The sequence below is a fragment of the Hydractinia symbiolongicarpus genome, chromosome 11 (assembly GCF_029227915.1).
Source record: "Hydractinia symbiolongicarpus strain clone_291-10 chromosome 11, HSymV2.1, whole genome shotgun sequence".
In the NCBI taxonomy this organism is placed as follows: domain Eukaryota; kingdom Metazoa; phylum Cnidaria; class Hydrozoa; order Anthoathecata; family Hydractiniidae; genus Hydractinia; species Hydractinia symbiolongicarpus.
The window spans coordinates 6,079,905-6,092,755 of record NC_079885.1 but is presented as its reverse complement, the minus strand read 5'-3'; the positions used below and the strand labels follow the sequence as shown (position 1 = coordinate 6,092,755).

General features: G+C 32.1%; 1 protein-coding gene across 1 annotated transcript; it reads left to right on the top strand.

Annotated features, from left to right (window-relative positions):
- Nucleotides 1-5,492: 5,492 nt before the first annotated feature.
- LOC130614109 (uncharacterized) lies at nt 5,493-7,844 on the top strand. Its single transcript, XM_057435511.1, has one exon. It carries the CDS (start codon nt 6,087-6,089, stop codon nt 7,389-7,391), a length of 1,305 nt encoding a protein of 434 aa, XP_057291494.1. The 5' UTR covers nt 5,493-6,086; the 3' UTR covers nt 7,392-7,844.
- The last annotated feature ends 5,007 nt before the right edge of the window (nt 7,845-12,851 follow it).

Sequence of the window (12,851 nt, the reverse complement as noted above, 5' to 3'; positions counted from 1 at the left end):
ACACTGAAAAAAGTAAATATAAATAAAACGCGAAACAAAAGTGAAACTTACTTTTATCTTTAAAATAGTACGCCAGTTCTGTGTCTCTGTAACAGGCAAAGTGGATGTGTTCATTCTTCCTTTGATCTTACAGAAATTTTCCTTGAAGTACCCGAAAATTGCATGTCTAATATGTTAAATTTTCTGACGTTAAGGCGCGACGTCAATAACACTACTTGTCAATATCCTATATTAAATCTTGGAGGAAAGAATACGGAAGGAGAAACAACTCTTTTAAATCTATTGAAACACTGCGTGAGGTTCTAGCAGGTGTCTGTATAGAAACTTAATTTGAAATTTTGGCGGTTGTGTGACTAAATTATTCGTGAATAACAATTCGCAACTATGATTGGTTATAAAAACAATTAGATAATTTGATGATGAATTTGATAATATTATCAAAACAAGAAGCCATATTGAAATCGGTAAAATTTCTTTTGTTCTTATGTTAACATAATTAGCGAAGAAGCACATGCTCGACACTTTTGTAAACAAAAAGAAAAAGTTTATATCTGGTTTTAAAACGACGTTCTGTTATAAGAAGTTATTTCTTTAGTTAGAATAAACATTAATCCAGCACACATTTTGTCGGCACTCGTCCGGCGCATATCTATCAATATTGTTTTTCATGATCAAAGTGGTATACTCAAGCCTGCAAAAATAGGTTAATATCATGGTTAAACGCTTACTTCCAAACGTATTGTTGAAGTTTTTAATATCAATGTTTACCGACTTATATTAGGCACACTTTCCATACAATAATCACGTGCCTGCAGCGTGTTACAGTCAGATTTCAATAGAAAAAAGTTAGCCCCTATTAAAGGAGAATATGGAATTTGATCAATTTTTTGCGAAAAAGACTCGGTCGAGCACCTCACGCACAGATTTTTTGGAAACTAAAAGCAATAGAAAATTCAATACATTTAAAGCGTACAGAAATGAAGTTGTTTCTCCTTCTGTATTCTTTCCTCCAAGATTAAATTAATAAGGCCATTACAGTGCACTTAAAACTTTGAGGCGAAAAGAAAAGAATTCTTTTTTGTATCTACAATAAAAACTTGTTATGTTTACACGATATTAGATTTTTTAAAAAAACATATTAGTTAGTTCGAATGTACGTTCCATATGGGAATAGATTTTTTAAAAACATGGTTTCTACGTCCTGCTTATAATGTTATATTTTTGGTCGTAAAATGCAGTACCCGGATAATAATCCATATAATAACTGTTTATTTCGGGCAATGCTTTCGAATATTGACCTCTGTCGCGTATTGCCCTCACAAGCTAGGCCATTACTTCGACGTCGGTCAATATTCTCCGGTATTGCCCTCATAAACAGTTATTATAGGGTTAATATTATGGTTTCAAATTACTTTTGTATATTATCACCACGATCTGGTGAATATAGTGCTTAGGATTGGTGCAAACCGATATCAATATCAGTCTACTCAATGAGACGCCACATTTTCAATATTTCTTTAATAATGGTTTCAATAATATTTGAAAATCTTGGCAAAACACGATTTTTACAGACTTTGTTTTGTTGCATACACGCAGCTTAATTTCGGAATCACTGCAGAATCCGAAAAAAAGCTCGCAAATGTCATTCTGGTTTGTAAGTGATGATGTCATGTTTCTTTCTTTTAAGTACGTTGTTTCTATAAGAATATTTATTATATTATTTATATTTTGCATGCTTTCACATGTTAAGGTAAATATATTGTCGCGTTTTTTGTTAGGATTCATAGAAAAAAAAATCCTCATTGACTAAGTCCCGGCAACTCAAAAATATGGGCAAATGTCATGATGACGGTTTTACGTTTTGGTAAAAAATTCGACTTTTTAAAATATGATTATGTTATACATCGTTATAAAGGAAATCTCATGCTGAGTAATACTTTCTTTGGAAGTAAGGGTTAAAAATGATCATAAAAGAAAGTATTTGCTGCTTATTGTGCAATGTATCATTGTAATGCAATCATTTACAGAAATCAAGGTTAAAAGATCTTTAAAAGCATTTCTTTCTACGTCATGTCCATCAGTGAAAAGTATTTCCCCATGTATCTCTTTCACTCTTACATCGAATCATAAGTGTTGTAATCAATGGTTGTCTCTGGCAACAGTTGATTACTTTCGCATTGCTTTTTTCATACAAAGAAAGCAGTTTCTTTTTCAACTAAAAGTACTTTATGATCTTAGTTTCTTACTAGGCTTTTCTAAACTAGTGGATTTACTAGTATCAACAAATTTCCGTCTGCAATTATGATGTACAAGAACTTTAGACTGAACTTGCTTTGCTAACTCTTTGAAGTATTTGAAAAAAATTATCTGAAAGTATCTGAAGAAAATTTACCTGATAACTCATCTAATCCATGTTCATTGCTAGTTCTGATCAGTGTTTTTAACCCTGTTTCTTGCACTTGCACTGCTGCTTCATTCTCGAATTTTTCTTTGCATAGTGTACAAACTTCCATTTCGCCACAATTCACAAATTATTTAGTGCCATGTAACTTATTTACGTTAATGTCGTTATTAAGGTTATTTACGTTATTAAGTTATTGTCGATCAAATAATCTCAAAATTTAGTTAAAAAACAAAACAATCATTATTAATAAAAACATTAACACCGGACAAACTCTTACTTCTTGTTTCTTATTCTTATCTACTATGATGACGTTACATTGTATGCTTAAAGGTGGGGCAAATCGAGGTAATTTTCTGAGCAACATTACCCGGCAACATTTGTTGATGAACATGTTCACTCGATTTGCTATGGCTATCAACATATTAACGAAAAAAAAAAAACCTCTAAAAATGTTGATCAACATTTATTAACTTTTTTTATAAATGTTGATCAACATTGTTGACGATTTGCTATAGCCATCAACATTTCTGGTAGCATTTTTCAGTATTTTCGAATCATTTAATTGCAAATTCGAATGTTCTAGCACGAATTCGAATGTTTTTGTTCGAATGTATACACGAATTGCATGAAAATAAGATCAAAACATAGAGATATATTCATTTTGAAAATGGCGGAAGTCACTGCTTCAGCTGATCCTGCAACTACCACTGCTGGTAAACAAAAATTTAAATGGAACGATGAAATAGTGGAGAAGCTGATTGACCTGTGCGAAAGAAGACCCTGTCTCTGGGACAATTTAGATCGAAGCTACTCAAAATTTTGAATCCATTTTCTGGTAGGACATCGCTTTTTTCTTCATTGTCATAAACATGCAGCTGCTTCCTTCTTCGTCATTTTGAAAAAAGAGAGAATGGTCACGTTTCAGTAGAAGGTAGTTGCCCAAAATTTTGATCGATAATGTTGATCGAGAATGTTGATCGATTTACCCCCGGCTTAATTCGACCAACATTCTATACTTAATTTGAAATACTACTGCTACTATTCGAAGTATACATAGTTGCGCTATAAAAGAGAAACACTTCATCATGATTAAGTAATGCCTACTGTAGCCGAGGCCTCTCAAAATATAACTGATTAAGGCCAGCCCGTGCTAAAATGTTATTCAGCATGAAATTTCCTTTCCAACGATGTATAAACATGATAATATGTTGAAAATCACACTTTTGACCAAAACCCGAATCCGCAATTATGAATTTTGCCCAATTTTAGTGCTATTACCTACCTCTGTACCAAGTTTCAACTTTGTATTAATTTTTTGGGGGTATTTTCATTATTCTATCCTACTATTAGCTACCTCTGGCTAAAAAGTGAAAGCAGCCAATTGCAGTCTGGCTACAAGAAAATCTTGAATTAGTAATTTTGATGTTAAATACAGTTAGGCTTTTTTTACTGTCATAAAAGCTTGTTCTATAAAATCAAATCGCTGAGTATGGTTTTTTAGGTAGACGGGGTAACGGTGGGCTGTTTACTGTGTTTTTATTTAAACGGAGATTGTGATAAAGTTTATAAAGCCTATACTGATGTGCAACACGGTTTCCCTGTACTTAGCGCTCGGCCTGGCGTTAACGACACCTGTTTCGTGTTTTTCTACTTGAACTGAAGTTGCGATAAAGTTTTTTTGTAAAAGATTGTTACGCCTATGCGCATGTGCGACACGGTTTACCTGTACTAAGCGGTTCGCCGGTGTCACGATTAATTTTTGAATTTTCTCAAAAAAATATTCCGCACAATAACAAAACGTTGCCCGAGTGTTGTTGCTATGGCGAAATAACAATGACTTGTGTTTGTGACACCGTGTTTTTATTTCAGCCAAAGTTGCTGTAAAGTTATTTCTTTAAAAATATACTACACCCGAAACACTATGTATAATGTTATGTGCGCTTCACTCGACTTACGACATACTGCATATCTGTAATAAAGCGCTCTAACGAGCTTGTTTATTGCTGGCATTGGTAATAGATGACAATGGAAAAAGAAAGCGAGGCCCTACCAGAAAATGGATTCAAAGTAGGGAAGAGAAAGAACTCTGTACTAACCTCGTCCAGGAGTTAATGGCTGAAGATACTAGAACTTATAGAGAAATGTAAGGTTGGATTACAGCTCATTCAAAGATATATTACAGTTGATCGAGCCTTATATATTAATTTTTTTGATTTTATTTTCATGCAAGTCGTGTATACACTCCAACAAAAAGATTCGAATTCGCGCTAGAACATTCGAATTTGCAATTAAATGATTCGAAAATACTGAAAAATGTTGTCAGAAATGTTGATGGCTGTAGCAAATCGTCAACAATGTTGATCAAGATTTATAAAAAAGTTAATAAATGTTGATCAACATTTCTAGAGGTTTTTTCTTCGTTAACATGTTGATAGCCATAGCAAATCGAGTGAACATGTTCATCAACAAATGTTGCCGGGTAATGTTGCTCAGAAAGTTACCTCGATTTGCCCCACCTTTTAGCATACAATGTAACGTCATCATAGTAGATAAGAATAAGAAACAAGAAGTAAGAGTTTGGCCGGTGTTAATGTTTGTCTGATAATGATTGTTTTGTTTTTTAACTAAATTTTGAGATTTTTTGATCGACAATAACTTAATAACGTAAATAACCTTAATAACGACAATAACGTAAATAAGTTACATGACACTAAATAATTTGTGAATTGTGGCGAAATGGAAGTTTGTACACTATGCAAAAAAAAATTCAAGAATGAAGCAGCAGTGCAAGTGTAAGAAAAAGGGTTAAAAACACTGATCAGAACTAGCAATGAACGTGGATTAGATAAGTTATCAGGTATATTTCTTCAGATACTTTCAGATAATTTTTTCAGATACTTCAAAGAGTTAGCAAAGCAAGTTCAGTCTAAAGTTCTTGTGCATCATAATTGCAGACGGAAATTTGTCGATACTAGTAAATCCACTAGTTTAGAAAAGCCTAGTAAGAAACAAAGGGATTTTATAATTATAGCTGAACTTTTTACTTTGAAGTAACCTTTAAAGAAGGTAGTGTAAATACTGTATGTTTTTGTTAATTCGATTTAGACCTGAAGATAAAACTTAAATTCGGAATAAGTTGTTGAAATTTTCCATTGTTTTTGTATTTATTGATTAATCTAATAATCAAGATGTTTTTACCATAGAAAATACATTAGTTTTGATATTTCGTGTGTCCATAATACGACTAAAAAAATAAACCCTTTAATTGAATGCAATAATCTTATTTGAGTAAAAAAATAGGGAAATAAAGAAAACAACAGTGATTAGAAAAACAGATTAAAATAGTTTGATTTTTATTGACGCATCAATAGAGAACGCAAACACGAATTTTTATTATTCGAATTAGATAATCAACAAACAACAAGTAAGCAACGGTAAGCTTGTAAAAGAGACAAAAGGGAGCGACATAGTAACCAAAATCTCTAACTTAAGTCTGGAAACCAACGTAAGTATTTCTATACGAATTATGATATAATTCTCATCGACATAACCCATAGCTTGCATTTTTCAACAGACCATTGTCTTTTTTTTAATTACTTTAAGCATTTATCATATTCTAAAAGTTATTGTGAATGCTAAGTTTTTCAGTTCGTCCAGTTATTCGTTGACAATTAGTTTAAAAATGCTTTCACATGTTGACAAACTATGGGAGAAAAAAAGAAAGTATACTTTGATCGCTTATGTGGTGCAATACACCATCATCGGATTCGAAAAATCTGTGACTGGTATTACATTATGGATGTACTTAACAACTGTGATAAAAACTGGAAATCCCGAATTATTTTTCGGAATTATCGGTTTGGTTTATTTTGCCCCTTCTTTATTTTTCTCAATGTTGGTGGCAAGACTGGTAGATAGGTCACGAAGAATCAAGTTGATTATATCAATATGTAATTTTATGAGTATGGTTGGTTGTATAGTATATGTCATTCCAAGATCGCCTTATTATCCTATGATTGGTCAAATACTAATGGGACTGAACTTTTCTATCACAAGAATAATAACTTCTGCAGAAATAGCTAGATCGTATCCAACTGATGAAATGGAGAAGAAATTGCCAGTATTAATGGTATTCTTCTTCGTTGGTTATTCTGTTGGTCCAATCGTTGGCAACTTTTTACGAAACGTCAACTTTACTTTATTTGGTTTGCCTATTACCATCTGTAATATATCTGGTCTTCTTTCATTGATACTCTTCATGTTTGCACAAATTTCTATCCTAATTCTTGCACATGATCTGTCAAGAGAATACGATCTAAAAGAAATAACATCAGAAAAGAAACACAAACCTTTAAAAGATGAAGAAGAAACTTCGTGGAATGTATTAAAAAAAGTTGTGAAAAATTTTGATGTCCTTTTTGTTATGATAATGACAATATTAGCTGCATTCTCTCGACTGGCATTTGATCATAGCTTTCCAGTGATAATTGGAAAGTTATCACTGCCGTACTACCTTATTGCAATATTCTACATCAGTCAATCAGTGATATTGGTTGGCATAATTGTAGTGCTTACAACGTCGAAACACACACGCAAAGCTGTATACCTATCCGGTGTAGCAAGTATCTTGTTTCTTTTGATATCAGGAGTCTTCCAAACCATACTAATAAAAGCAGAATTAAACAATACAAGCGATATAGTATTGACATTTCTCCTTTCTACGAGTATAACTGTGGTTGAAATTGGAGAACAATTTTTTCTTCTTACTGTTTCGGCAAATCTAATATCTTCAAAACATCAGGGATATGTGGAAAGTATAAGAGATGTGCTGAGAGGTATTGGAAGTATTCTTGGAAGTTTAGTGTCTGCTTATGTTGTCGACTATTGTTTCACATTCTTGATTGGGTTAGCATTGTCGTGTTTCATACAACTGTTGGTGTTAATTTTAAGAAGGAAAACATACAAAGATCCGAAAATTCTGATATAGGTAGCATTAGGTTAAACGCAAGTGTATCAAAGTTATAAAAAAAGAAGAAAAATATTTGTTAACTCATTTTTTAAAATATTGTAATATGATGTCATAAAAGAACGGCATTTACTTTTACCTAAGTTCATTTACTATTACTAGACTTAAAAATTTTGACTTTCTTTCATTTTTAGTAACTTTAAATTCGTTAGTTTCTAGGAAAGTGAAATATACTCGATCAGAATAATATTTCGGTTAGGAAATTTTTCCTACTACAATTTTTGCTAACACAGAGGTCCGTGTTTACTAAAATATAAATTGCATTCCTTGAAAATCAAAACATCTAAAAGCACAACTGAGATGATAAAAATTTACTTAATTTTTATTATATTTGTTTGATTTACTTAATGAACAATATAAAATATATTTTTTTATTAATACAGTACTGAGCAAGCATAAGTGTCTCCCAGTCAACTGCGAATTCCTGCTGGTGTTATTATCCACTCCAAATATTCTCCTTATATTAAAAACAACTATTACATTCCATAGTTTATTGCAAAATTTGCTTACAACAGTAAGCGATTTTCCATTGCATACAATTTCTTATATGAAGGTATTAGTCATTTCAGTGGTCTGTAGATTAAAGACCAGTCCGTGCGACTTCTTGAAAAAAAGTTCCGGCTTTTTCCAAACATTTATGCGCCTTCTTAAATCCACTCAAAGCTTTTCAAAGTTTTTTTTATCGCTTTAATCATGCAATGAGCTGATTTTTTTAAAGCCTGGCGTAGAGGCCTTTCGATATCCTGAGTTTTGCATATAGAGCGCGTGTTCTGGGAGAGAGAAAAAACGCGACCACAAAATGTAAACTAATACACCTTTCCCGAATTTCATAAATTATAATAATTATGACGTCATCCAAAATTTTATAATAGTTCTGTGCTCTTTAAATGAGGATATTCACATAGAATATCAAATTATCATGACAAAAATGAAGTTTTAGAGCAAAATAATACTCCGGTTGGATTTTATTTAGATTTGAAGAAAATAATTATTTTAAAAACGAGGCTATTCTTAGAACGCTTGGCTATATGAAGGGTATGGCCGAAATTCAAAGCTCGGCAAAAAATTTTCCGATGTCTCTGATAGTGACGGCATGGTGCACACGCATTCTTCATTCGAAATGCGTGTAAAAGGCGCGTGTTAAACTTTTCTGATTGCAAGCAGCAACACTCAGAGGTTTTAACTAAACGAAAAATGTTCAATATGTATGTTTTTATATATACATGAAGTCTTGGAAATTAAAAATACGAAACGAAACAACAAGGGATAGACAATACAAAGAAAAAAAAGGATTGAAGCAAAAATGACACAATAAATAAAATATTGTATTGGAAAACATGCAGCTTAAACACTGAAACTTTGAAAAAGCCAGATTCATGTCAGATTTTACTTGTACAGAGAAACAGAGAAAACTAGTTAATCCATTTTGATTTAAAAAAAGTCGGTAAAAAGCGATCATATTTAATTCAGTAACCAATAGCTACTCGTTACCCACTATACTTTCTAAATCTCTCTTTTTCCGATACTTCCTGCGATACTTATTATCAACAATGGCAAGAAAATTTAATCAAAACACCATAAAAAACGCATGAGAGCTTATTGTCGAATAATTTTAAATGCCTGATATCAGATATCAGATATCCAAAATTGTTGATTTTATATCGAAGTTGTGTAATAATTTGCTTACGGGTATAAGGTTACTTGATATGGAGTTCCTGTAATATTTCGGGTTACTTTCATCTGTTATATGGCCTTCTTTAAATAAACACCTTTTCTCTTCATAATAGATATTAAGCTCGTGCGTAGGGTGCATTCAAAATGAAAGCCAATGCAATGCAATTTTACGGAATAAGATTTTATTAAAATTCTGATTATTTAATTGTCAGTTTAAATAAAAATATAGCCTATAGACTGTCATTACAAACTTAATTGTAAGCAAAATATTAAACCTAAGTAGCAAAGGTTATTCAACATTGTTGTCTTATTATATTTATAAACTTTAGACTTTGCCGAAGTTTATGATGCAGTGTAAGATGTAGCTACCTAACTGCATTAACAGCAAGGAAGAAATATTTTCTGAAAATTTTGTTGTATTTAGCTTTATTTGGCTAATTTCACTTTTTAGCTAAAAGGAGCTTATAGGTAGCCACCATCAAAATTGCAGCGGTGTAAAAAGAAATAACGTTGGCTAGGATAAAAAAACTCGTATACTAAACTGATTAAAATCTTAAAGATTAGCATAAATACAGGTAGACAGCTCTGGGTGTAAAAACATCTACGTAGCTAAATGGCCATGATTTTCCTCACGATGTACGATTTATATATTGGCTAGCACGTGTTATATAGACACCTGACGACTACATCGATTTTGACCAATACGTGAGCATCAACGAAGGTATTTTAATAGACCAAGAAATTTTTGCTCAAGTTATTAGTCAAAATTATGATGAACAAGAGAATGAAATGTTTGATGAGAAGAAACTCGTTAAGCCTAGAATAATTGAAGTCCGGAATGCTATTGAGATTTTAGAAAAGTTTAGTCTGTTTTCTCGATTTGGCGAGCAAACGATGAGACCGTTGAAGATGCTTGATCGTTTTGTCGATAAGGAGGAGCAACACCGCAAAAAGCAAACCACTATTCATGACATTTTTGCAAAAAAAAGAAATACGTCAGAAGTAATATAGGGGATATAATTCTCAAGATATATAGATGGATGTACCTATGAAGTCTATTTACTACCACCAACCCTGATTTTTGGACAAAATTTCACAAAAATTTATTCGAACTCTCTCTACTTCGAACTTTTTTGCGAATTCGAATTACAGAGAGTCTACTGTATATATATATATATATATATATATATATATAAATATATATATATATAGATATAAAAAAAGGTCAAAAGGTACCATCAAAATGGTGATTGCTACACAATAGCTTTTAATCGGCTAGAACTTTATGTTGTACTCATAAACAATCGATAATTAATACGACATTACAACATAGAAACTAATGCCCACATAGATATTAATTTTCTCACGCAGATATGGACTAAGCAGTGGAACATTTAACCATTTTTGCTCCAGTTGACCTGGATCGGGGCGGATTCCGCCCCATTCCAAAACTTTGATATGCTTGTCCAAATGGAAATAAACTTGGCGATAAATTTATGCTTATGTAAGCACTTTTTGTGACGTCATCGAAAGCTTAAAATTTGTCCAAATAATTTACAGCCAAATGAAGTTATTTAATATATTTTTTGCTTTTTACATAATTCGCATGAACAAACGCCAAAAATTGCACAAACATCCGATTTTCAAGATTTTTGGGTAAAGTCTATAATAATTTTATTCTCACTTTTTTTTACTTCTCCGTAAAGAACTTCCAAACGAATAGCACTGATAGCCTTTGAAATCAAGGGGCATTTTCGTTATTTTTATTTACGAAGGAATAAAATATTGAAGAAAAGCAATCTTACTTGTAAATCTTGCAGGTGGATAAAGGGTCGATCTAATATAAAGTATTTCTAGCAAAATATACCTTGATCAATGTGTCTGTGCTCAATTTCTTCGACATCCTTCATTCCCCTAAATATCCTTTAAAACGTTAGTTGAAAAATGAGTGGAAATCGTGTCTAAAAATATAATCAATATAAATATTTAACTTAAATATATTTTTACTTAAATAAAAAGTTTCTTCCCCAAATCCTATAGGAGGTAATTTTTGTGCACGATATAATGGTTGTAATTTTCCACCTAGTGGTTCTGTTTTTTTAATTAGTGCTAAATGTGCTGTAGTATGAGTGTTTATCGGAGCAAGTTGTGCAAGTTTTTCAGCTGGTGTAGGGAAGGCTGGTGTTGCGAGCGGTGGTAGAGTTTTTGTTAATGGCGGGATTGTTGCAACCTTTGTTTTTTGTGGTGTGTCGTTGTGTTTATTTTTGATAAGTTCTGATTCATTTTGACGCAGTTGCTGTCACATTAAATTGTACATCCTACCCAATGTAGGTACAAGATCGCTGTATGGTAACTCATAAGGAAGGAAATCGTGCTGATGAAAAGAATCGTTTTTATTGCAGTAATCACCTGTGTCGTCACCATAATCACTGTGCTGATGTACTACTTGTCAGGCAAATGGGATCCTAAAATCTTCTTCGTCAGAAATGTCGCTGTTGTCTGGTGATATATGCAGTTTCTGCTTCTCTCCCTCACGGATGCTGAAATAATATGAAAGCATTTTTAAGCATTTGTAAGGTAGAAAAAACCATCTACATCCATCACTTCAGTCGTTCTAAGAAATCTTGCAAGTCATTACTACCTTTTGCATAAATCCTGCTAATTTATGTTCCAAATTCTTTATGTGATTGGTTGATCACGGAATTTGTCCGTTTATAGTGAGGATTTTTAATCGGAATAGGGCATTTATAATAAATGGGCAATGAAAATCTGGCTGTATTCGAAGAAAAAGCGTAAAATGTGCCGGAACTTATTATTATTTTCTTGATGGCAAAAAGTAAAAGAAAACTATTTTTATATTTCCTGGCCGTAATCTTTTTGTTCATTTTTCTAAAGGAGCAACGACCTTTCTCCTAAACCAGTCCGTAGAAGTTTAGACAGACTATAAATGTTTTGATCGAACCAAATTTTTACTACAGAAACTCGTTAATTCTTTGATCTTGCGCTACCAATTCTTGCTGCAATCAAAGATTTAGAAAATGAAAGAGAAAAAAAAGATATACATTCTTTTCTTCTGCTTTGTTTTCTAATTCTTTATTTTTTTCATCCATGTCTCTTTTTATTTTTGTTAAAAAAACTTGTCTCCAATCCTGAAATTTGTTCTGTTACGTGCTTAATTGTTTTTGCAGAAACAAAGACTTGTGTTTCGTTGTTTCTAGATTCATCTTGTAATTTTTGTAATTTTTTTTTTCAACATATCTTTATCATCTTCGAAGTTTCCATTATTATTTTGTTACCATACATACAATCTGTTATCGTAATCATTCTTTAACGTTTTCCTCTCCTGCTGTAAGTTAGTGGGTTCTTTTTTAGCTAGTGAAAGTTGATGATTTCACCCTCATTGTTTTTCTTACTTTTTCGTGCTGGTTTGAGAGAAGCACCTTTTCATTTTTTATAGCTCTAGAAGAATATAAAAAATTGGAAAGTGAAAACACTTTCCAATTTTTTATATTCTTCTACAGATTGTTGACTTTTCTTTAATTTGCTGCTTAACGATTTGATCTGTTCTTTTTTTAGCTCAACAACCTTTATAATCATTTATTTATTTTCTTCTAATATCCTACAGAGCTTTTTATTTTCTTTAACTTTCTTAACAAGTTCAGAATCTTGTTGACTCTTTATCGTTCTTTTTCTTACTTTAATACTTTTGTAATTCTTCGCTTTAGACCTTGTAATTTCTGCTCATTG

Excerpts from the sequence above, each read along its gene's own strand:
- LOC130614109 (XM_057435511.1), top strand. The coding sequence starts at position 6,087 with ATGCTTTCACATGTTGACAAACTATGGGAGAAAAAAAGAAAGTATACT.